General features: G+C 38.8%; 1 protein-coding gene across 5 annotated transcripts in view; it reads right to left on the reverse strand.

The window, feature by feature from the left end:
• Nucleotides 1-13,066: 13,066 nt before the first annotated feature.
• DEUP1 (deuterosome assembly protein 1) overlaps nucleotides 13,067-26,150 on the reverse strand; it is a 94,169-nt gene continuing 81,085 nt past the window's right edge. For all 5 annotated transcript variants that reach the window (XM_074400337.1, XM_039462256.2, XM_074400338.1 and 2 more), the window contains 2 exons: nucleotides 23,273-23,387; nucleotides 13,067-13,826 (listed from right to left, as the gene is read on the reverse strand). In XM_074400337.1, coding sequence (XP_074256438.1) covers nucleotides 13,650-13,826; nucleotides 23,273-23,387 — 292 coding nt within the window. In that variant the 3' untranslated portion in view covers nucleotides 13,067-13,649. The remainder of the gene's footprint in view (nucleotides 13,827-23,272; nucleotides 23,388-26,150) is intronic.

Raw genomic sequence — 26,150 nt, forward strand, 5'->3', positions numbered from 1 at the left:
TTATTTTTCCTTCACTTATGAAGCTTAGTTTGGCTGGATAGGAGATTCTGGGTTGAAAGTTCTTTTCTTTAAGGATGTTGAATATTGGCCCCCAATCTCTTCTGGCTTGTAGGGTTTCTGCTGAGAGATCTGCTGTGAGTCTAATGGGCTTCCCTTTGTGGGTAACCCGACCTTTCTCTCTGGCTGCCCGTAGCATTTTCTCTTTCATTTCAACCCTGGTGAATCTGACGATTATGTGCCTTGGGGTTGCTCTTCTTGAGGAATATCTTTGTAGTGTTCTCTGTATTTCCTGGGTTTGAATATTGGTCTGCCTTGCTAGGTTGGGGAAGTTTTCCTGGATAATATCCTGAAGAGTATTTTCCAGCTTGGATTCATTCTCTTCATCACATTCAGGTACACCTATCAGACGTAGATTAGGTCTTTTCACATAGTCCCACATTTCTTGAAGATTTTGTTCATTCCTTTTTGCGCTTTTTTCTCTGTTCTTGCCTTCTCTTTTTATTTCATTGAGTTGATCTTCGACCTCTGATATCCTTTCTTCTGCTTGGTCAATTCGGCTGTTGAAGCTTGTGCATGCTTCACGAAGTTCTCGTGTTGTGTTTTTCAGCTCCATCAATTCACTTACCCTCCTCTCTATGCTGTCCATTCTCGTCAGCAGTTCGTCCAATCTTTTTTCAAGGTTCCTAGTTTCTTTGCGTTGGGTTAGAACATGTTCTTTTAGCTCACTGTAGTTTCTTACTACCCACCTTCTGAAGTCTGATTCTGTCATTTCATCACCCTCCTTCTCCATCCGGTCTGGTTCCCTTGCTGGTGAGGAGTTGTGATCCCTTTTAGGAGGAGAGGTGTTCTGGTTTCGGGAGTTTTCACCCTTTTTGCGCTGGTTTCTACCCATTTTTGTGGGTTTATCCACCTGTTGTCTGTCTCTGTCCCAGGGAGTTGGAGCTTTATGAGTTTCCGTTGCACTACTGCCTTTTTTGATTTTTCTTTCAGGTCTGACCCGCCCAGCTAGCAGCAGGCCTAGCCTCTGCCTGCCCGCAGGGGCTTTGCTGAGCTGCTGTGGGCTCCGCCCAGCTGCCCTGAGCTCTTCCCTGTAGTCCTTTTTATATGGGCGTAGTTAGAACTGTCTGGGCAATGGTGGCCCCGCCTCTGTTATGGCGGACTCTCTCTGTTGTGGCAGGTTGCCTCGGCAACGGCGGGTTGCCTCGGCAACGGCGGCCTGCCTCCATAGCGTAGCGGTGGAGAGTCTCAGTAATGGTGGAAGCCCCTCCCCCACCGAGCCGGACCGTCCCGGTTCAGCTGTGCTTGGTTTGAAGGGCTCAACCCAGAGGGTTTCCAATTACTGTTTTTGTTTTTGTTGTTGTTGGGGGTGGAGGGGTGGGACCAACCGAGCCTGATCACCTGGCTCCCTGACTCAGAGTCTTTTCTTTTAAGTTGAACGACCCCGCGTTCCGGTCGCTTGTTGAAAAGGCGCCAGGATCTCCGGTGCTGCGACTCAGGGAGTCGGCTCGAACCGCGGCACCGGCTCCTGGCGGATTTTTTGCCTAGGAATCTCCTGGCCTGACTCGCTATTTCAGATGAATGGGCAACTCTGCCGTCTCAGGGCTCCGATCGCCAGCTAAGAGGCTCCCAGACCAGTGGCTTTTGTACGGAGAACCGCAGCAACAGGGCGTGGTCACAGCAGCCGCGCGGGCGGAATCAGCTCCACGGGGGCCAAAACAGCCGCACCGGCTGGGACTGCGACGCTGGCGACCCCTCTGCCTGGGTATCTCCTGGTCTGTGGGCAATAAGAGTTCGTCTGGAAATGTGGCGTCCACTCACCCTCTGCACTTTCACTGGGAGCCGAAGTCCTGAGCTGTTCTTAGGCGGCCATCTTCCCAGCATCCCCCTCCCCCCCACATTTTCTTTATACAGTCTATCATTAATGGGCATTTGGGTTGGTTCCAAGTCTTTGCTATTGTGAACAGTGCTGCAGTAAACATATGTGTGTATGTGTCTTTATAGCAGAATGATTTATAATCCTCTGGGTGTATACCCAGTAATGGGATTGTTGTGTCAAATGGTATTTCTGGTTCTAGATCCTTGAGGAATGGCCACACTATCTTCCACAATGGTTGACCTAATTTACACTCCCACCAACAGTGTAAAAGCGTTCCTAGTTCTCCACATCCTCTCCAGCATCTGTTGTTTCCTGACTTTTTAACGATCACCATTGTAACTGGTGTGAGATGGTATCTTGCTGTGGTTTTGATTTGCATTTTTCTAATGACCAATAATGATGAGCTTTTTGTCATATGTTTGTTGGCCACATAAATGTCTTCTTTTGAGAAGTGTCTGTTCATATCCTTCACCAACTTTTTGATGGGGTTGTTTTTTTCTTGTAAATTTGTTTAAGTTCTTTGTAGATTCTGGATATTAGCCCTTTGTCACATGGGTAGATTGCAAAAATGTTTTCCCATGCTATTGCCTGTTCACTCTGATGATAGTTTCTTTTGCTGTGCAGAAACTCTTTTAGTTTAATTAGATACCATTTGTCAATGTTGGCTTTTGTTGTCATTGCTTTTGGTGTTTTAGTCATGAAGTCTTTGCTCATGCCTATGTCCTGAATGGTATTACCTAGGGTTTCTTCTAGGGTTTTTATGGTTTTAGGTCTTACTGTTTAAGTCTTTAATCCATCTTGAGTTAATTTTTGTATAACGTGTAAGGAAGGGGTCCAATTTCAGTTTCTGCAGAAGGGTCCTTTTTACCACTAAGCACAGGTGAATATCCTGACTCTCCACCAGGCCTCCTCTGCCCCACCCTAGTGGGATATAGGATTGCCTGTTCCTGCCTTCTGGGAGATTCCCACATAATCTGCACTGATGCTGTCATCTGTAGGCATGGATGAAAGTTCTGTTACCCTACTCAGCCCTCTCCAAAGCCACTTTGCTGTGTCCTTGAAGAGAGGGCAGAAGTCTAGGCTCTCCCTCTGCCTTTGCTGGTATGGGTGTTAATATGGCCAATAGCTTTTTTTGTGGTATTTGGCTGGATTTTAGTCGTTCTTATCTGAAAGTTTTCTGTCTGCCCCTTTCCCGGTCCTTGCCAAGACAGAGCAGGCTTTGATGGGGCCTTTTCTGTCTGTGCCTGTTGCCAGCTTTTTCAGCTCCAAGTCTGGGATATATGAGTGTAGTAGTTTCCTACGGCACTGTAACAACGTGGTACACATTGGATGGCTCAAACAACAGAAATGCATTTCCTTGCAGTTCTGGAGGCTGGAAGTCCAAAGTCAAGGTGTCAGTAGATTAGTTCCTCTTGAGTGCTGTGGGGAGAATCTGTTCCAGACCTCTCTCCCAGCTGCTCGTGGTTGCCTGGTGACCTTTGGTGCTTCTTGACCTTTGGAAGCATCACGTTGATTTTTGCCTTTACATTCACATGGTGTCTTCCTGGGTGCATCTGTGTCTAAATTTTCCTCTTTCATAAGGACATCGATCAGACTGGACTAAAGGTCCACTGTACTCCAAAATGACCTCATCTTAGTAACTAATACATCTGTAGTGACCCTATTTCTACATAAGGTTACATTCTAAGGCAGTAGGATTTAAGGTAGCAATGTATGAATTTTGGGAGAATACAATTCCACCCATAATTATGAGGTGAAAAAGAAAATCCAGGAAGCTCACCAGCTTATTTTTGGGCTCTAGCCAGTCTGCCTTCTCTATCTTTTAGTCATCTAGTTTTTATTTTATATATAAGTCCAGAGATTTCAGTTGTACTTAGCAGGAAGAATAAGAGTGTATGTGGTGGGGGTGGGGGAACAAATACAACTTGAGAAAATGTGGCCTAAGGTGGAAGAGAAAACATAAAACAAAGACACTCGTATCATGAATTCCATGCCATAGTTTTGATTATGTTTGTCCCATAGCCTGTACATGGCTTTATGAAGCCGTGGGACAAATATAATCAAAAGCACTACCTGCTTTCCATCCTCATCCTATCTTCAGGAGCACGTACACTATTTGCAGAGCCCAGGGCAAAATAAAAATGCAGGGCCCTAATTTTGAAATTCAGTTAAAGATGTCAAGAGCAGAGCATTAAACCAAGCCCTTCTGAGCACAAGACCCTGTGTCACATGCCTGTGAAGTCAGACCCTCACTCCTGTCCCTCGATGCTAACTGCTACTGAGCTTCTAAAACTCAGCTAGACATCACTTCCCTGGGGAGCCTGTTTTGAATGACTCCTGTTTTCCAGCCTCTCCTAATATACACACTGCCTCCTGTCCCCACAAGTTGGGCTAGGTATCTTCCTTTGAGCTTCCATCATGCTGTGTACATATCTTCAATATCGCATGTTGCTTTTTAATGATCTGTATAGGTGTCTGACACTCATTTGAGAGCTTTTTGAGAGCAGGAATTGTTTCTTACTCAACTTCATACCTCTAAAACCTAGCACAGACTGGCTTGCAACAGACAGTCAACAAATGCCTTTTTGACCTGACTGCTGAACTGAGTGAAAGAAATGGCAAACTAATGAGGTGAACCGGTTCCCACTTCCTTCATCTCCTCCACCTCCATCCAACATGAAAAGTGTTGCTACAAACTCTGTAAAGCTGACAACTTACGACCACCTTTAAAATGATTTAAAATGTATTTGTGAATATCTAAGTAGAAAACAGCTATGTTGACTGGTAAACTAATCAATAAACATAACATTGAAAAACACTCTCCAAGTATATTCAGGATTGTGGGCTATCATCTAGCATCTGGGCCAATGCCTGGCCCTGGGTGGGTTCTCAGTGAAGTCTGTGGAATTAATGATGAGCCAGGTAGCAAGCACCTGAGAGCATCTGTTTACTTACCTTCTCCTTCCTTCCCTTCGTTTTCAACTCCTCTTTTACGGTCCAACTCAAAAACCAGCTTCTGGGTTAATCTCACTGTCATCTGAGAATTTTTAAATCTTTATATATCTAAAGTTTTATTCTCCCCCAAACTTTGGGTGCCTTATGCATTTAGCATATGGTCTTCAATAAAATAAGTGCATTTTCTCCAAAACAGAGCTATTATGTTTGGCCATTAAATCCTATCTATGCTTAAGTACTCATATTTTCAATATTAAAAATGACCGAATGATATATATTTGTTTTCCAAGCTCTGGGACTGTTCTTGATTCATGTTTTATTGCTTATTTTCAGGGTTTTGTGTATATATACACATTTATTTATTTATATATGTGTATATATGTACATATGTGAATACACACATATGGATATATATTCTCTTGGGTGCAACTATTGTTAATATAAAAACTTCGGTTATAAAGTAAACTTTGAATGTAGCAAACATTTCTCTCTGAAGCCAAAGAATTGTTTTAGTTTGATTACTCATAATTTTATCTATCAACATTGCTTGGTAATGATTCATAAAATAATTTATTGTGACCAAGATATATGTTTAGTATTAGAAAAGGTTTCAGCTCAATCGGCACTGACTTTTGGAAGATTTTCCTCAAGATGATGAAAAGGAAGTATTTCCAAGCTGCAATGTTGTTTTTATAAACAAACAAACAAAAAAGCCAAAAGAAATCATACCAAATGAGAATGATAGCTCAGTTCTTTTCTGTTTTATCAATTTAGTGTATACAATTTTTTAATGAAGAGAGATCTGTTGTGCATACCTCAAGAACAAAAAAGCCTGTTGGTCCTATGTTATATAATAATTTTTTTAGGCAAGCGCTGTGGTCTGAGTGTTTGTGTTGCCCCAAAATGCATATGTTGCACTGTAATCTCCAGTGCAGCAGTTTTAAGAGGTGAAGGCTTTAGGACGTGTCTAGATGATGAGGACGGATTAGCGCCCTTGTAATAGGAGGCCTGAGGGAGCTTGTTTGTCCCTTCTGCCATGAGGACATAGCTAGAAGATGTCATCTATGAGGAAGGGGCCCTTAATCAGACTCCAAATCTGCTGGTGCCTTGACCTTGGACTTCCCAGTATCTAGAACTATGAGCAACAATTTTCTGTTTATAAATTACCCACTCCAGTGTATTTTGTTATAGCAGCCTTAACAGACTGAGGCAGCAGATCCCCACACCTGATAAAAGACACATTGACCAGATATGTGAAAAAGCTTAAATCTTCATTTTATTTATTTATTTTTGAGATGGAGTCTCGCTCTGTCACCAGGCTGGAGTGCAGCGGCACGATCTCAGCTCACTGCAACCTCCACCACCTAGGTTCAAGCGATTCTCCTGCCTGAGCCTCCCAAGTAGCTGGGACTACAGGCGCATGCCACCACACACAGCTAATTTTTGTATTTTTAGTAGAGATGGGGTTTTACCGTGTTGGCCAGGATGGTCTCGATCTCTTGACCTCGTGATCCACCCACTTTGGCCCTCCAAAGTGCCGGGAGGCACTGCGCCCGGCCTAATTCTTCATCTTATGGGAAACCCACAGAGCCCGTAAGTTTGATCTTGGATGGGTTCCTCTTGTTAGGGGAGCAGTCGTTTTATTTCTGTGTGAGTAAACAACATTCGGGAAACCATGTATCTGAGCTTCTCTTATTTAGCAGAGGTCTTGATCATCAGTTGTCAACTGTCAATATTGAAATAAGTGTAGTTCATTGCAAACCACACCTTGGTCCTTTGATATTTTGTTTTTCCTTTCTTTAGCAGGCAAGGGAGAAAAACATGATCATTTGAATTAAGTACAGCCCTTATCATTGGGTGCTTTCCTGGGAGATGGGGGCTCCCAAGGCAACAATTCTCAAGCGGGCTTTCAAGTGACGAGAACCCTGGCCTTTAGGCAGAAGCAGGCTTGGACTTTGTTAGCTTCCCTGATGCCAGCATTTTGAACTCCCAGGAGGCACAAGTCATTGAGGAAATAAAACTTGGACTAGGACACCCACAAAAGAAGGTTGTTTTTGGTGTCAGCCTTGGTGGTGCAGGGAGGAGTCACCTTTTCCTTCAAGAAGCCCTATGTCTGCTAGAGGCAGTGTGGCCTGGTGGAAGCGGCATGGACGTTAATGCTTCACAGACTGGCCATTTTCCAGATAGTTGACCTTGGGAGACTATCAGTGAGTCTTTTAAGTCTCAAAATAAAATAGGCCTAAATTCTTACTTTCAAGGTTATTATAAAGATTAAATCAAGTTTAAAAGACAAGATCACCAAAATGGACTCAAGAAGAAATAGAAAATCTGAGCAGACCTATAACAAGGAAAGATATTAAGTAATAATTAAAATTTTCCCACAAAGAAAGGCCTGGACTAGATAGCTGCACTAGTGAATTTCATTGGCATTTAAAGAAATAATACAAACTCTTCTAGAAAACAGAGGAGTAGAAAAAAACTTCCTTATTCACTCTATGAGGCAAGAATTACCCTGATACCAAAGTCAGACAAAAAAACTAGAGTCCAATATCCCTCATGACAAAATTCTCAACAAAATATTAGCAGACCAAATCCAGCAATATATATATATATTATATATATATATATATTATATATATATAATCATTCATCATGATCAAGTACGATTTATCCCAGAAATATAAGCTTGGTTTATCCTTTTTAAAAGTTAATGTAGTATACTATATTAATAAAAGACAAAAACCTCATGATCATCTCAGCAGACACAGAAAACACATTTACTAAAATCTAACAGCCAATCATAAAAACTATCAATTAACTAGGACTATATGAGAACTTCTGCAACCTGATAAAAAGCATCTACAAAAATCCTATAGCTAACATCATACTTAATTATGAAAGACTAAGAGGTTTCTCTTAAGATCAGGAACAAGGCAGACATGTCTGCTCTTACCACTTTCATTTCACATTGTATTGGAGTTTCTAGCTAGCGCAGTCAGGTAAGAAACAGAAAGAAAATGCACCCAGATTGGAAAGGAAGAAGTGAAAAAGCTGTCTTTGTGTAAAGACAACACGATCCTGTAAACATAAAATTCTGAGGTACACACATACACACACACACGCACGCACGCACGCACACACACTCCTACTAGAATAAATGAGCTCAGCAGGGTCCCAGAATACAAGACTAGTATTCAAACATCTATTGTATTTCTATATACTAACCATGAACAATCCAGTAATGAAATTAAGAAAATAATTCATTTGTAATAGCATCAAATTAAAAAAAATATTTAGGAATAAATTTAACAAAAGCATTAATATTGAAAACGATAAAACATTTCCAAGAGAAATTAAAGAATATCTAAATAAATGAAATAAATGTGAAATTTCATGTTTACAAATTGGAAGACTAAATAATATTAAGATGGCAATACTGCCTAAACTGAGATTCAATATAGGTCAATTTGGAGAGAACTGCTCTCTTAATCTCTATAGACATCTCAGAAGGCCTACTATTTTTTTTTTTTTTAACAAAAATTGACAAGCTGACCCTAAAACTTACATGGAAATTCAAAGGACCAAATAGCCAAAATCATTTTGAAAGTTGGAGGATTTACACTTCCCACTATCAAAACTTCTGGCAAAGCTACAATACTTGTGATTGTGTGGTACTGGCATAAGGAGTAACATATAGGTCAATGGAACAGAAGTAAGAGTCCAGATAAACCCTTATGTTTATAACCAATTGATTTTTCAACAAAAGTGCCAACACAATTCAGAGAAGAAAAAGAATAGTTTTTTTGTTTGTTTGTTTGTTTTTGAGACGGAGTTTCGCTCTTATTACCCAGGCTGGAGTGCAATGGCGCGATCTCGGCTCACCGCAACCTCCGCCTCCTGGGTTCAGGCAATTCTCCTGTCTCAGCCTCCTGAGTAGCTGGGATTACAGGCACGCGCCACCATGCCCAGCTAATTTTTTGTATTTTTAGTAGAGACGGGGTTTCACCATGTTGACCAGGATGGTCTCGATCTCTTGACCTCATGATCCACCCGCCTCGGCCTCCCAAAGTGCTAGGATTACAGGCCTGAGCCACCGCACCCGGCTAGTTTTTTTAAACATATGGTGCTGGGACAGTTAGATATCCACATTTAAAAAGATGAATCTAGACCCTACCACCATGCAAAAATGTTAACTCAGAATGGATTGTAGATCTAATGTAAAACTTAAAACTGTAACACTTTTAGAATAAAATATAAATGAAAACTTTGTGACTTGGATTGGGCAAGTATTTCTTAAATATGATGCAAAAAGCATGATTCATAAAACTAATGAACAGTACTTTATCAAGATTTATAACTTTCTTGCTTCAAAAGACACTTAAGAAAATGAAAAGACAAGTCACAGACTGGGAGAAAATATATGCAAATCTTATATCTGTTAAAGGACTTATATCTAATATAGAATTTTTATAACCCAACAAGAGAAATAACCCAATTATAAAATTGGCAAAAGATTTAAATAGACATTTTACTGAAGAATAGATGTGGTTGGTCAGTAAGCACCCAAGATGATGCTCAATATCGTTAGCCACTAGAGAAATGACAATTAAAACCGGGATGAAATAACTCTTTTATACACAGATACACACTGAAAATTTCTTTAAGTTAAACATAAATATACCATGTAACTCAGAAATTCTACTCCTAAAAAATGATTCAATAGATATGAAAACATATGTCCCCACAGAGACTTGTGTATTCTTTATTCATAATAGCCCTAAACTGGAAGCAATTCAGATGTCCATCAACTGGTGAAATGGATAAATGAAACATGGTTTATTCATGCAACAGAATACTACTGAGCAATAATAAAAAAACAATACCAATATATGCTACAATACATATCTTGAAAACATTATGCTACAATAAAAAACCCACATATGAATTTATTTATGTAAAATGTCCAGGTAAATCTGTAAAGACAGAAAGTAGTTTAGCAGCTGCCTGGGGTTGGGCATAGGACTGGAATGACTAAAAACAGGCAGTAGGGATTTTTTTGGAGTGAAGGAAATGTTCTAAAGTTGGGTTGTGGCAATGGCTACACAACTCTGTAACCTTAGTAAAAATTACTGAAATATACCTTTCAAATGAGTGAATTTTATGATGTGTAATTATTTTTAAGAAACTGTTAATGATTTAACTTATGTATGGTGGCTGTTACATGGTCCTCAAAAAATGATAGTATTATTCTGTGAGGATGTGCTTTGTCTTCTGAGTTCAGACCTAATGCCTCAGAGGGCAAGGATGGCAAATGCTAACAGCTAGCATGTACTGAGTACTTATTGTGCCAAGCTGTGTGCTATCCACATTATGTGCATTACATCCTGTAATCCTCACAAGAATCCCTGACATAGGTAGTGTTGTTAAGCCTGTTCTACAGATACGGAAATGGAAGCTCTGTTAAGGTCACAGGGCCAACGCATGAAGAACCTTGTCTCCAATAGATCTAACTTGTCCTGTTGTATGGAGCACCTTTAAGACCTAAAAATTTCTAGTTGTTGGAGTGAGCGAGGTAGCTCTGAGGATCTCCTTAGTTCTATGCTTGGCCCTGCTGAAGGCTTCCCTGTTTGAAACCCTGCTTTTGATGTGGAGGTTATAACCAGTATCCATGAAATGGTTTCTGCAGGAAAATGTATTCTGTGCCAAGGTAGTAACCGAGCAACTCTGCCTCTCCTTCAGGCCCCCTCCACAACATCTAGGGCAGCTGTTCCATGGCCATCTTTTTGGCCTGCGGAGAACAGAAGGGTAAGAGAAGGCAGTGGAGAGGGCAGGCTGGCCTCACTACCTCCTTCCACCATTCAACCAGCACTGCTTGCCTTTTATCTTGATTACAGTATATAGATGTTGGACATATGATTCCTTTTGAACACTGAATCCTGTTGTTAAGCAAAACATTGAAAACCACCATTCTAAGAAAGTTAACATCAAGCGGAATACTGAACTCATAATTTAAAAGAAGTCTGCGTGTGGACTTGAAGTATTAATAGTCCATAGGGGCAAATTCACCATTAGTTCTGGACCTAGTCCAAATTCATGCTGTCTTGACTCTGCTAAGTTCTGAGACCTATTGTAGCCTAGATCTTTATTTCAACAAAGAACTTTCAATTGTATCTTTGCCCTGAGAGAATGAAATGTTATTTTGGCATAGGGGATTATAAAGGTATGTATATTTAATCTTTTTCATTGTTTGTAATTAGGGATATGAAGGTTTTCAAATTTGTTTATGGAACGCCCTTTTCCTAAACATACTTCTTCCTATCTTCTAAAGATAACACTGAAAAATATTTTCCTGATGTCTAGGCTAGCAATTACTAAATAATTTGAAAGTATCATAACTTTTTCCACATGGAGTTTTTGTGAGTACACTAATGGCTTTGGGTCTTCTGATGTTTTGTCATCAAACCTGGCTTCTGTGGCTGCAGCTTTGTTCACCATCTGCTTGCTTACAAGAAGTGATACTGGGAAGTAATAAGAGCTAGAGCCAGGAATCAGAAGGCCAGGGGTTTCCTTTCTGACTCTCTTGCTTACTGTGATTCTGAGTAAGTTTCTTAACAACTCTGATTCCCAGGGACAAGGATATTAGGCTTGCTGACCTCACAGGCTCATTTTGAGTTTAAATGAGTAATACTATGGGAAGGTGTTGTGGACAGAATGTGCCTACCCAAAATGTATATAGTCATGCATGGTATAATAATATTTCAATGGACCTAATATATAATGGTGTTCCCATAATATTAAAATTCCATATTTCACTCAATATTTTCTATATTTAGATACACAAATACTTATCAGTGTATTACAACTACCTACAGCATTCAGTACAATAACATGCCACACAGGTTTGTAGCCTAGGAGCGACAGGCTATGCCATGTAGCCTAGGTGTGTAGTAGTTGTGCCATCTAGGTTTGTATAAATGCGCTCTATGATATTTGCACAACAACGTAACTGCCCAGCAATACATTTCTCAGAATATATCCCTGTCGTTAAGTGACGCATGACTATATTGAAATATTAACCTTCAATGTGATGCTATTAGGAAATTGGGGCCTCAGGAGATAATGATGTCATGAAGGTAGAACCTTCATGACTGGGATTACTGCCTTATAAAGAAGAAACCAGAGAGATACTTCCTCTCTGCCATGTGAAGATATAGCAAGGCAGTGTCTGTCCACGAGCCTGGAAGTGGGCCCTCGTCAGACACCAGATTAGCTGCGCTTTGTCTTGGACTTCTCAACCTTCTGAACTGTGAGAGATAAATGTTTGTGGTTTAAGTCACCCAGTCTACGGTATTTTTGTTGTAACAGACTGAAGTAAGACAAACCTCAAGAGCTATACAAGTGGCCGGGCGCGGTGGCTCAAGCCTGTAATCCCAGCACTTTGGGAGGCCGAGGCGGGTGGATCACAAGGTCAAGAGATCGAGACCATCCTGGTCAACATGGTGAAACCCCGTCTCTACTAATAATACAAAAAATTAGCTGGGCATGGTGGCGTGTGCCTGTAATCCCAGCTACTCAGGAGGCTGAGGCAGGAGAATTGCCTGAACCCAGGAGGCGGAGGCTGCGGTGAGCCGAGATCGCGCCATTGCACTCCAGCCTGGGTAACAAGAGCGAAACTCCGTCTCAAAAAAAAAAAAAAAAAAAAAAAAAAAAAGAGCTATACAAGTACATCTTTTCTTTAAACATCAAGAGCTATAGGAATACATGTGGTCATGTTACCTGAAGTCTACAATGCTCTGCATTTTTCACATGAAAATGACACCTGTTATCTAATGACATTTTGGTTTATCTTTCAGTATGTTCAGATTGTATCTTTAAAGGGAAAGGAAACCATAAAAGTATAGTAGGGCTTACCTTTTTTCATAATTTCTCTTCATATATATATATATATATAGACACATACATATATATACACAGACACACAGATAAAACTTAAAGAAAGTATATTATATTCTTGTATATTTGTAAATTCTATTTTTATTGTTCATAGCCATGCTACTACTGTTCTATACAGATTTGGCATTTATGCTTCAAGTCCATTGAATTTTATATTCTTTTTTTGTATTTAAAACAGAGGTGATTACAAAGGAAAATGTAGCAGCAGTAATGCTTTATATTTCCTTTATCATGTTCATGTCCATGAAGTAATTAGTACTAACAAAAAAGCATATATTTTAAATTTGTAAATTACACATCCCATCAACCTTCAATGTATTGAAACAGAAAGGCATTATAAAGGTGAATGTAAAAATAGTAAAGCTATATCTTTTCTTTTCAAAAATAAATTTTAGAGTGTTTACATAACTGAAAATAAATATTTTTATTTAGAAAATCCTTGAGTTTTCAAACCAAGTACAGCGGAGCTGCCTTTGAGTTGTTTGTATCTGGAATATAGCACGCACTTCCCTTTCCCTTATTTTGTTTAGTTGCCGAGGAAATGGGTTTTCAGTATACATGATTCAAGTGGGGGAAAAACTGCATATTTAATTCCAAAATAGTCCTTAGACTGGAAAAAAAATCTCTTTTGGAATAGTCTTGTTTATTTTATTGTAACTCTACAGCAGAACAATTTAGTATGTTAATGCACAAATGCAAACAGCTTTATCAAACAAAATACTTACTATTTTCTAGCTGCTTTACAGAAATTATTTACTTAAGGAAACAGAATAGAATTTCTCAGTTTCATTAATCGGCTTTGTAAATATTTTGCCAGAGCTTTTTTTTCTTGGGGTGGGGGAAGCAAATAAAAAAATTTAAAAGCTCATATGTGTCTATTTTGTTTTAGCCTGGAGTATTTATTAAGAGTAAATTCTGTGTGTCTTTGCAGTTCATCAATATGTGTATTTAGAAGTTTTTCAAGTTCTTTTGCTCGTTTCTCTTCTTCTAGAAGGAAATGCTGTGCAGCTAAAGATGCTGGGAAGGACACATCTGGGGGACACTAAAGAGAGAAATAAAGAAAAGTGAATGAGGAATACAGAACTTCAAAAAGTCTTCATTGTTCCAGGCATGCTTCATCCCTGACATACTGTCAAACACTGCAGCTCTTAATGAAAGAATACATCTTGGGCCGAATTCCCACTACTAGTGTAATGCAGTCACCACTAATGAAATCCTCAAGAACTGAGGAAGACATCACAGCACCATTACATTCAAAAGCTCTAGCAATGAGTGTGATATTGTTCAATCGCAAATGCAGGGACAATGCACTCACCATGGAACCTGCCTAAAACATGCTGCAATCATTTGCAAAGCCACTGATTTTCATTTGAAAATAGGCAACTCCGAAAAGCTAAAGTAAAGATTATAGTGGAATTGCACAAAGAAGGTTCATATAGAAAAAAATAAAATAAGGATTGGTTTTGACAGGGCAAATCAATGCTTGGCGTTAGCCAGGTGAAAGGGCTGGCTGCATAATGTGTCTCAGGGGTGGAGGTGGCTCCCTAGTAGGGAGGGCTGTGATGCTGGCATGCATCTTGCTTGTCCTGTCATAGTGGAAAAGTATCAGTGATGAGTGCCCCAATTCAACCCTTCATGGTGACATGAAAATGCTATTTAACTGTCTGTGACCTGTTTAGTTCTTATTTACAACAAATAAATATCTGTGGCTAAGGAATAAAGGACATCAGATGATTTTACAATTCTTCATTTTAAAAAGCCACATACAGAAATTGAGTACTTTTTTTCATTGGGGAAATCTGTACTTTAATTTTCCAGTTCTGTGGTTACTATATTCTTCTTTGATTTTCATTTTGGTAGGAAGAATGGAACTTTAGGGAGTCAACGTATAAATGTGAACCTTGTTATAGGTGGATTTTGTTCACCAATCTGGCCCGGGCCAAAACTAGGGATCCTGCAAATGATGGAGTACTGAACACTTTCCAACTAGTAGCCACAACTGTAGCTGTTGTGTCAGGGACAGTATTTCGACTAGAGAAGACTATCACAGCCTGGGTTAGATGGTATGCTACTACTGATCTGGCAAATGCATTCTTTTTACTATCGAATAAAAGAGAGGATAGGAAGCAGTTAGCATTCACATGGGGTGGCCAACAATATACAACCATGGTTTTGCCCCAATGTTATGTTCGTTAAGCTGTCACAATAAATCCTGAAGGGGCTTTGCCCATCTGGACATTCCAAAGACTATCGCATGGAACATCATATATTAACACATCATGTTAATGAGACCTGATAAGCAGGAAGTAGCAAGTATGTTAAAGGCATGGAAAAATGCATGTACTCCAGAGAGTGCAAGATGAACCCGATAAAAGATTGGGGCTTAACACATTGTTTTTAGGTGTCCACTGCTATGGGGTATTCAGAACATTCTAGTAAAGCAAAAATTTATGCACTTTGAAAATGTTCCACCCCTGAATCAAATAATTGAATAATCTGATTCATTTATTTGGTGACACAGAAAAAAACTTTTTTCAGCAAACCCAGAACTCTGGAAAGAAAGAGCTGTGTAGTAGGTTCAGGACAGGGTACAAGCAGTCCTGCTACTTTTGTCAAATGACTTGGCAGATCCCATACTAGAAGAATCTCTGGTAGAGAGAAATGCCTTGCGGAGCCTCTGGCAAGTTTCAGTGGGAAAGTTTTGTTGCAGACCCTTAAGATTCTGGCACAAGGCTATGCCATCTGTAGCAGAAACCTGTATACTATTTGCAAGACAATTCCTATCATGCTGTTGAATCTTGGTTGAGACAGAGCATCTAGCAAGTGGACAGGATGATTTGATCCAGCCTCTGTCTTTGGCTACCCCAGTAGGAATTATGCATTGACTCAATACCATGGTTTCCCCTTTAACCAAGGGTAATCCAGCTACTGTTGCTGTCAAATGTCTGACCTGCTTACAATAGAAAGCAAAGCTGAGCTCTTGATATGGCATCATCCCTCAAGGAGACCAACCAGCCTCTTGGTGGCAGTGTGACTGCATTAGTTCCCTTGTACCTTGGAAAGGGCAATGCTGTATCCTTATCAGAATGGATATGCATTCTACACATTTGCCTTTCCTGCCTGCACCACTATCTTAGGGCCCACAGAATCACTGATCTGCAGACATGAGATCCTGCTTAATAGCAAAGGTACCTACTTTATAGCAGAAGAGTACGGCAGTGGGGCCATGACCATGGTATCCACTGGTCCTAACCACACACAGCACTATCCAGAGGATGCTAGCATGATAGAGCTCTTGATGGTACTGCTGAGGCACCAGCTTGGAGATTATATCCTGTGAGGCTGGGGTGCCGTTCTTCAGGATGTGGTATAGACTTTAAACCAATGGCTGTTTTATGGTGCTGTGTTTCCAATGGGTAGAATACATGGATCTGGGAACAAAAGGGAGGAAGTAGGAATGGCTCCACTCTCTATCACTTCTGTTAACCCACTGGGAGAATTTGTGCTTTCTGTTTATGTATCTTTAGGTTCTGTTGGTCTATAGGTCCTGGTTCTTAGAGGTGGAATTCTACCAAGAGACCTGTAAGAGTCCCACTACACTTAGAGCTTTGGCTCCATGTGGTCACTTTGAGCACCTCATGCCAACAGATCAGACACACAGAATGGAGTTCCTATAGTGGCAGAGGTAGCTGACCCTAAGTCACCCTGAAGAGGTAAGAATGCTACTGCATAACAGAGGCAGTGAGGAATGTGTTTGGTACTCAGATGATCCTCTGAGGCATCTTTTGGTACTCTCATGCCCAGTTTTAATTGTAATTGGCAAATACAGAAACCATATCCTAATAAGGGCATAGAAATTAGGGGCTCACCCCAAAAGAAAAGCCACCTGGATCAACAGAAGAGTTGGCTGATGAGAGGAATCTAGAATGGGTGAGGCAATGATAGGTGTCAGGGACCAATTGCAGTATTAGGGGCTGTGGCTTATCTCACCAACTTTCCTCTAATCAGTTTTCCCAGAAATTATTGCCCACAATAATTGTGAAAAGCTACATTGGATGGAAGCTATGGAAGAAGGTAGTTCTGAGTGGTGCAAGAGGTGGACCATGGTCCTTGGTCCCCTACCGGGATCCCCTTCCCCAGGCTGATGCATCTCTCCTCCAGCTGGGTGGGTGTTGGCTACTAACAGCTCCAAGCTGACTTCTTTGGAGAACTGCCCTCCACTGAACTGGAGGCTCCTGCCTCACCTGGGAAGCTGCAGTCCTCTCTCTGCCCATTTGCTACCCTCTCTGAGGCAATGACTGATTGATAGACACAAGGACATAAAATACCAGACTTCCTGTTTGGTGGGAACCAATGCTATGGTGTGATTCATGTGGCAAGCTCCCCGGGACACCAGGCTATACTAGTTTGTAGCTGAGACAACATCTTTGCTTAGTTTCCTCCCCTCCCCTCCCCTGCTTGCTTCGGTAACTTGCTTCCACAAGAATCTCATCTTAGGCTCTAGGAAACCTGATCTCAGACAGATGACTTCCTAGATTCTGGCCTGAGTGATTAGTGACACTCATGCCATTTACTGAGAAGGAGAAAAAGGTAAAATAAGCCATTAAGAGTTCTTTTTTTCTTAAAAAAATTTTTTTTGAGACAGTGTCTTGCTCTGTTGCTCAGGCTGGAGTGCAGTGGTGCAACCACAGCTAACCTGTAACTCCTGGGCTCGAGTGATCCTCCTATGTCAGCCTCCTGAGTAGCTGGGACTATAGGCACACATCGCCACACCTGGCTATTGTTTTAAAAAAGTTTTTTAGAAACAGAGCCTCGTTAGTTGCCCAGGCTGGCCTTGAACTCTTGGGCTCAAGGGATCTTCCTGCCTTGGCCTCTCAAAGTGCTGAGATTGTAGATGTGAGTCACAGCTCCTGGCCTCTTATTTATTTCTGATTCATCAGATTCTAGCACAGATTCTGGGCCATTGTGTTTTCAATGAAAATTTTTAGTTAGTTTATGAATGAAGAAAATGCATTCCATTTTGAATAATGAATTTGAGGTAACTTGAGATTTAAACAGACTCCAGTAAACAGTGAGATATATCAGTCTAGGACTCAGAAGACAGGTCTGAATCAGAGAGATAGATTTGGAAGTTATAGATGACAAGGCCATGAGCTTGACTGAAATTATCCAAGAGAGACAAGTAAAAGAAAAAGAAGTTGAACGATGGAGCCCTGGGGAATCTTTCATCTCAGGCATCCCCCCACTAGCATGTCCTTGATACTATCATCAATGAGAACTGCTTGTTTACTAATTGAGATTTAAAGCAACCTATCCATCATCCTTCCAGCTTGCTTCATCTAGTCCTCCCATACCAGCATTTCTTTGACCCCATTCAGACTCTTTCCTTTTCACTGTCCATCCTCTTCCTCATACTCTCTCTTCCCTTCTAACTCTTTTTATTAGAGTTAGATCCATCCATCTTTATAACCATTCAACAACTTGTGGCTCCCTGTATCTTTTCTCTATCCTCATTACCTGCTACAACCCTGTATCTTGTCTCTATCCTAATTACCTGATAAAACCCACCCCTAATTAAGCTGACCCATTTGCCTGGGTCATGACTACACCAGAGTAGCTGAATGCTGGAGCCAACAGGTTGGGGGTAAATTACTGCACGGACTAGTTTCACTTTAAATTTCATGACCATAAATATCAAGTGGTCAGTGAACACTGCTAGGCGATTCTATTCTACTTCCCTAGTATGTTCACTTTCTTACTCATTACCTTGTGACCTAGCCTCCCAGGGGCCAGAGGGGAGCTCCCTCATTATTCCACATCCATTTTTATCTAAAACTGAATTTTAGGCCATCCTCCTGTTCGAGAAACTCATCCTTCCTCCTATACTGTGGATCCTATTTCTTCTTACCTCTCAGTGACTTTGTTTCTGCAAACGGACGTGGACCCTCCTTACGCCCCATCCTCTTCATTATCAGACTTTCCTCCTTTCCTTGAGGATTCCCATTAGGGCACTAAATATTATGACCCAAGGCTTTGTAATGGGATAATTTCTTTTTTATACTTAAATATTTTCATCCAGTTCTATAGACTTAAATACCAGTCATATGCAGATTATTCCCATATTTGTATTTCCAGCTTTGATCTCTTCCTTTAATATCAGATTTCACGTATCCTATTGCCTATTTAATGTCTACACTTGGGTGTCCAGTAAACATTTTAAACTTATATGTCTAACCTAGAAATCATGATTTCTCCTCTAACCCTATTTCTTCCTTAGTCTTCCCATGTCAGAAAGTGGTATTAGCATCTACTCAGTGCTCAGGTTGAAATCCTAGGAGTCATCATTGATCACTCTTTCTCCCACTGCCCATATACAATTCATTGTCAAATCTGGTCTACCCACCAGAATATTTCCTGGATCTAATATGTTGCTCTACCTCCATTGCTACCAAGCCAGCATCATCTCTTGCCTAGACTGCTGAAACAGCCTTAGAGCAGCTGTCTCCACTTCTACCCTTGCCCCTCTATAATTTATTCTTTACTTAGTAGTTAAAGTGATCTTTCGAAAAATTTAAACATTTGTTTATTATTAAACAGAGTAGTTTTAAATGAAGTCAACAGATCAGTATTTTCCGAATTAAAACTTAACAATGGCTTCCCATTGTTTTAAAATAAAATCCAAACTCCTTCCTGTGACCTACTGTCCTCATATACTGGACTTCCCCTGACGACTTCTCTGTTCCGTTTTGTTCCAGTCTCCGTCTTCCCTTCTAAACTCCGGAAGGCCCCCCAACCTTGCTGGTCCTCATACCTGCCAAACTCATTCCTGCCTTATAGTTCCCTCACTTGAAACTCTCTTCCACCAGATCTTTGCAAGGCTGGATTTGTTGTCGTTGAGGTTTCGCCTGAAATTTCCCTTTCTCAACGATAATTTTCTTGGCTACTCAACCTAAAATAATCCCCATACATTCATCACTCCCTATCACATGACCTGCTTTTCTTTTCATCGCAGCATTTATTACTATTTTCGGGTTTTTTTTTTTTTTTTTTTTTTTTTTTGAGACAGTGTTTTGCTCTATTGCCCGGGCTGGAGTGTTTTCATGCTATCTTGGCTCACTGCAACCTCTACTTCCCGGGTTCAAGCGATTCTCTTGCCTCAGCTTCCTGAGTAGGTGGGATTACAGGCATGTGCCACCATGCCCAGCCAATTTTTGTATTTTTAGTAGAGACGGGGCTTCACCATGTTGGCCAGGCTGGTCTCAAATTCCTGACCTCAGGTGATCTGCCCACCTCGGCTTCCCAAAGTGCTGGGATTATAGGTGTGAACCACCGTGACTGGCCTTAATATTTTCTTATTTGTTCATTTATTTCCAATCATTAATGTTTCTCCTCGTTTGTTTTTGAGATAAAATTGACATAAAAGAAAATTAACCATTTTAAAATGGTTCAATGGTGTTTAGTGCATTCGCAATGTTTTGCAACCACCATCTCTATCTAGTTCCAAAATAGTTTCATTATCCATAATGAAACTCTGTACCCCTTAAGCCACTTTTCCTTGTTTCTTCCTCCCCACTGCCCATGGTAATCACCAGTCTGCATTGTTTCTATGGATTTCATTGACCTATTCTGGCTATTTCATATAAATCGAATCATATAATATATGGCCTTTTGTGTCTGGCTTCTTTCACTTAGCATGTTTTTGAGGTTCATCTATACTGTTGTATTTTGTTGGCCTTTTGGGGGGCATAGTTGCTTTTTATGGCTGAAAAATATTTCATTGTATGTATCTATCACAATCTGATTATCTATTCATCCATTGACAAAGTTCCTCTTTTTTTTCACCATACTATCTACATATCTCTCTTATTCGAAGACATGTTTAGAACAGGAGTTGCCATACAGTTGGTGTTCAATACATGTTTATTGTATGAATGAAGAACACTAATATTTAAGGGACAGAAATAGGAGGGAGAACCCTGGAAGCAGACTGGGAAATAGTAGCCAGAGGGTGGCAGGAGAATCGGTGGAGAATAGTGTCATAGAAGCCAGAGAACATAAGAGTTTCAAGACAAAAAGATTCAGAAAGAGGAAAATTTCAAAATGGACTTTTAGTTAGCAACTAGAAGATCAGTAGTGGTTTTGACAGGAACGGTGCTGATGTGGATGTCAAAATGTAGTCGTGGATGGAAATCACTAGACGTAGAGCAGTGGATTACCATAGAATTTTTAAGGCCTCCATCACAGATTAAGTTCTCCATGCCCAGTTCCTAGAAGAGTTGAGAATTTTCTTTCCTGGTTACTCTAGAGGTTAGGAATTCCTCAAAAGAATAACGTAGAATTTTAGAGGTAGAAGGAAGCCCCATGTTATTAAATGAAATCAACAGATACTTCTCCGTTCTTTTTATGTGCCTACTAGCGCTGACACTATTTTAGGTGTTGGGTTAGCATGAAAACAACCCCTGCTTTCACTGGAGCATACATTCTAAAGGAGGGAGACTAAACAACAAAACGTCTCCTAGTGAAGTGCCATGAAAAAAGGCAAGATGAGGGGCAGGGAGTGAAGAGGAGGGTGCAATTGCAGACTGGTTGCTTAGGCATCTCTGATAAGGTGATATTTGAGCTGACACTAATTGCGATCCTAAAAATCCTAAAACCATGTGATATTAGCACAATTGAGTTTTTTGCACCTTTTTCTATTGCTTAACTGTGTGCTTACTTTAACTCCTTAATCAAAGTTTTATTGATGCAGAATTTGCAAAGTCCCCTTAGAATTTCTCATAAATGAGGAATTTTATTTAGTTTACCTTATTGGTATGGATTTTATTCTGTTCAAATAACACTGGCATTTTATGTTGAGATCATCACAAAAGAGCATTTCAGGGCTTTAGAGATCTCTAAAACTTTAAAAGTTCGTATTTTTAAGCATCCTTCCACCACAGTAGCTTAACATTTACTTCCAGTTTCTATTACTACAAGGCTAAACCAACATATAAGCAACAAAGGACTTATATCAAGAATAGAAAGAATACCCATAAATCAGTAACAATAAAGATAATCCAACAGAAAATTAAGTGAGGAAATTGAACAGATATTTTACAAAGGATATCAAAATGGCCAATAAACATATGAATGGTGCTTAAGCTCATTATTCACTAGAGAAACTTGAATTAAAACCACGTAATAGGACCTTAGTACACACTGACCATAATGGGTAAATTTAAAAAGACTTATAATACCATGTGTTAGACTGTACAGCAAGGACAACTCTTACACACTACTTGTTGGAGTATTCATTGGCTCATCCAGGAAAACAGTTTGGCAGTGCCGACTAAAGCTGACCATATTCGTATCCTATGACCTAGGTATTCCATTTTAGGTATATATATATATCTAATATATATATGTATATATACACCTAAAATGGAATACCTAGTATATACGTATATATACCTAATATATATAGTTATATATATATATGTATATATATATCTAATATATATAGTTATATATATGTATATATATATACCTAATATATATAGTTATATATATATAAGTATATATATATATATATGTATATATATATATATATATACCTACAATGGAATACCTAGGATGTGTATACACATGCACCAAAACACTCATACAAGAATTGTTTTGGCAGCATTATTTGTAATAGTCCCAAACTGGAAATGACTCAAATGTCCATCAGTAGTAGAATGAATAAATGAATTTTATTGTCATTGAATGTAGTATTTATATCCAGTAGATTACTATAGAGAAACAAAAATTAAAAAACACTATAGCTGTATAGAACAATATGGATGATGATGAATCTAAAAAAAAAACAATGTTGAGAAAAAGAAGCCAGAAATAAAATAACATATATCATTTATATAAAATTTGCAAGTTGGCAAAATGAATTGATAATACTAAAAGTCAGGATAGTGGTTATGCTGGGAGCAAGCAGAAGTAGAGACTGGAAGGGAACACGAATGGGGCTTCTGGAGTGCTGAGGATGTTCTGTTCATTACTTGGGTGGTAGTTACATTCCCTTGTGATAACTCATCAGGCTGTCCATTTATGATTTGTATATGTGTCTGCACATATGGCAAAGTCAATAGAAAAGAGGTTTTAAACCAGTCCAAAAGATCACTGTAGCTCTTTACAATATACAGATCCTTGAGGACTCATGGAATATCCAAGGGACTCATGGAGTCCCAAGCATATGCATTAAAAAAAAATCACTACTAATTCTGGCTTGTATTAGAGGTTAATAACCATTGACAGAAATACTTTATGGAACATAATCTGTATCTTTTCCTTCTATAGATAGGTATGGCCAAATGACTCGCAGACCCAACTTGGAGTCCTATTCAAGGAGTAAGATTAAAAACCAACAAACTACTATGTACATCAGTGTACCAACATCAGTTTAAGAGTAAAGCAATAACCCATTAAAGACAAAAAAGGCTACAACCAGTAACTCACCAGTGGGAATACTTCATCGTCACTAATCAAAGGACTTGTCATTTCTTTGATTTGTAATGTCAAAGGTGGCAAGGGAGGCGTTGCGCTTGTATTTGGCTCACAATCTTGACTAAGTCTAAAAGAGAAGAAATGGTTGTTGTTTCTACCAAGGACACATGTTTAGTTATGTAGCTAAGGATTTTAATTTCTCAGGTGTCTGACTGGGGGAAAACACAACAAAGTGTTTGGGCTTGTTACCTGGGCATTTCTTTGAGTATGACTTTCCTGATGAATAATTTCTATTTCATTTAAAGGACTCAGAATGATTAAAAATGAAGAAGAAAACTTAATAATTGTTAAAAATATTTTGCAATCCTTATTGCCTATATTGCTTCCCTTTCTGTATTATACTTTTGTATGTTTTTGTCATTTATTTAAATAACATAAAGCAGTTTGAGAAAAATTTCTAAACCGCTAACACTGCTGTCCTAGACAGTTCTAAATAGATACTCTTTTTCTGTTCTCTTTTACATTTAACCTCATTGGCTTTCTTAACAGAATTATACTATTTTTTTATGCAAAACAAGTCTTTGAATAACTCTCATTTCTATAGATTTTGATAATTTATAACATGCTTTCAATTTATATCATCTCCTAAGCTCCTTCAGTTACTAGTTGTGTGTGTGACCTTCAGCAGGTAAACTTATCTCTCTGTGACTTTAATTTTCTCATTTAAAAAAGTGATGTTATGAGAGTTGAAAGATTAATACGTCTAAAACACTTAGAAAATGATGCCTGGCAAATAGTAAATGTTTAGTAAAGATTACGTATTATTTTTTTAAACTAATTTGATCTTCAAAATAACCCTAATATGGTAGATACCATCCGCAGATGAGAAGCCTAAGGTTTAAAAATTCAATTATTCATCTAATTGTTTACTTTTAAAATCAGAATAAATTGGTAGGAAGTGATGTCTAGATTTTGGACACAAAGCCAGATTTTCTTGACTTAAAAACCCTACTATTTCAATGAAAGTCATATAAGCGTGGAATTTGTTTGTACTAAAATGAGACTGAAAAAAATAACATTGAGATTTTGAATTTTGGTTTGTTGACTAAGCAAATGGATAATAAAACAAATAACAAACCAATTTATCCTACAGTTTTACGAAAAGGGTCCTAACGATATGGGCTGTTTGGGATTAAATAAATATCTTTCATGAAACTGTAATAAAATTACCAAAGACCATCAAAACTAAAATCCCATCAAAATAAAAAATAATAAATGAAATGTTTTATTTTTACTAATGGTTCAAATTCTCCACAGGTATTGATTAACCATTTTCAAAGCCTTCATAGTGTAATTTAACAGAGTTAAAAAAATTTCACATTATTTTCTCTGGTCTTATTCAAAGACTATCTAATTTATATAGACTTGTTTCATATTATGTAAACATTTTCAAAGCTATGCCTACAAATAGCAAAAAGTTAAGTGAGGCATCTGTAAATTAGTACACAAAAACAAACACAACGTGTTTTCCATTTTTGCTTATCTTGAAATATATCTTTTTTTTTTTTTACCCATTTTCCCAATCTATAATTACCATGGAAACAGAACAGCAAATTAAACTGAAATAACATGGCTTATGATGTGCACAATGAGATGAAACATCTCACAATTCAAGTAGATTTATAACATTTGCATAGTACATCTGCATATAATCTTTAGCTGAACCTTCTGAGTGTGGTTACTGTCTATACTTCAAAGCACAGTGAAAAAAAATAAGATAGTAGTGATTCAAGAAATATATATCTCTCTGTTATCTCTTTCACAGAGATTTCAGGCAAAGTATTTTTTGTGCTAAATTAATCTAAATTATATCTTAATTGTCCATTTTGTTTTGGATGTACAGATACAGTGTTATGGTGTTAATTACTAACATATAGGAACATTCTTTTTGTTGAAAGATCAATAAAATGTAGAGATTGAAAGGAAAGATGACATGAAGTACTTTTATTTTAAATCATTTTTATATCTGACAAGTTCTTCTTCAAGAATATAGTTAATCAAATACTTCATAAAACCACCTTGCATAAAGTACCATGCATATCAGTTTAAAAGCTATCTAAAAAATGATTTCAAAAGGCTTTTAATATCCTCTCACAAGCTGATCTGTTCAATTATTTTTTCCACAGGCCTATTCCAAGGCTGCTGTGTGGTTTTGCCAGGACAGCAGGCCTCAGTTGCTTTGCTGGGAAACAGAACTCAGTCCACTTGAGACCTCAGTCAACTCTTCAAAATTTTCAGGATTGCTGGACATGTACATCCAGTCCTGTCCCTTCATTAATATTCCCCTTGGCTGAAGAATAATGTCCTTAGCATACAGCAAGATTCTTCACAAACTATGCTAATTTACCTTTTTCTAACCTTACTTCCAGCACTACATTAAACTCCCTATTCCATGAACTGCTCATTGTTTCCTGGTCTAGAACTGTCAACCTATGTTTTGCTCCTTTATTGAGCAAAACCACGGTACAAACATTCTCAACTTACTTTAGGCTTCCAGATAGCTATTCATTCCTTGCCGAGAGATCTTGTGAGTGGTTATTGCAAACCTGGTGGCTGTGGTTTTTCAGTATTAGAAACTCTTAATTTATTAGCTAGACTTGAAGCTGTTGTAATGACTGTTTCTGACTGTCTAGGACATGATACAACTCTTAAAACCATAAATTCATTTTTAAGTATGTGTCTTATATAGAGATAAAACTCCATTTATTATGAAATTGATTTGTCATTAAAATTAGTTACATATTAATAGCTCTGGATACCACTACTTCAAATTAGCTTGTAAATTATCCTGAAAATTCAAAACGCGAACTTTTAAAAAGAATATTTAAAA

The sequence above is a fragment of the Saimiri boliviensis genome, chromosome 6, assembly GCF_048565385.1.
Source record: "Saimiri boliviensis isolate mSaiBol1 chromosome 6, mSaiBol1.pri, whole genome shotgun sequence".
NCBI lineage: Eukaryota > Metazoa > Chordata > Mammalia > Primates > Cebidae > Saimiri > Saimiri boliviensis.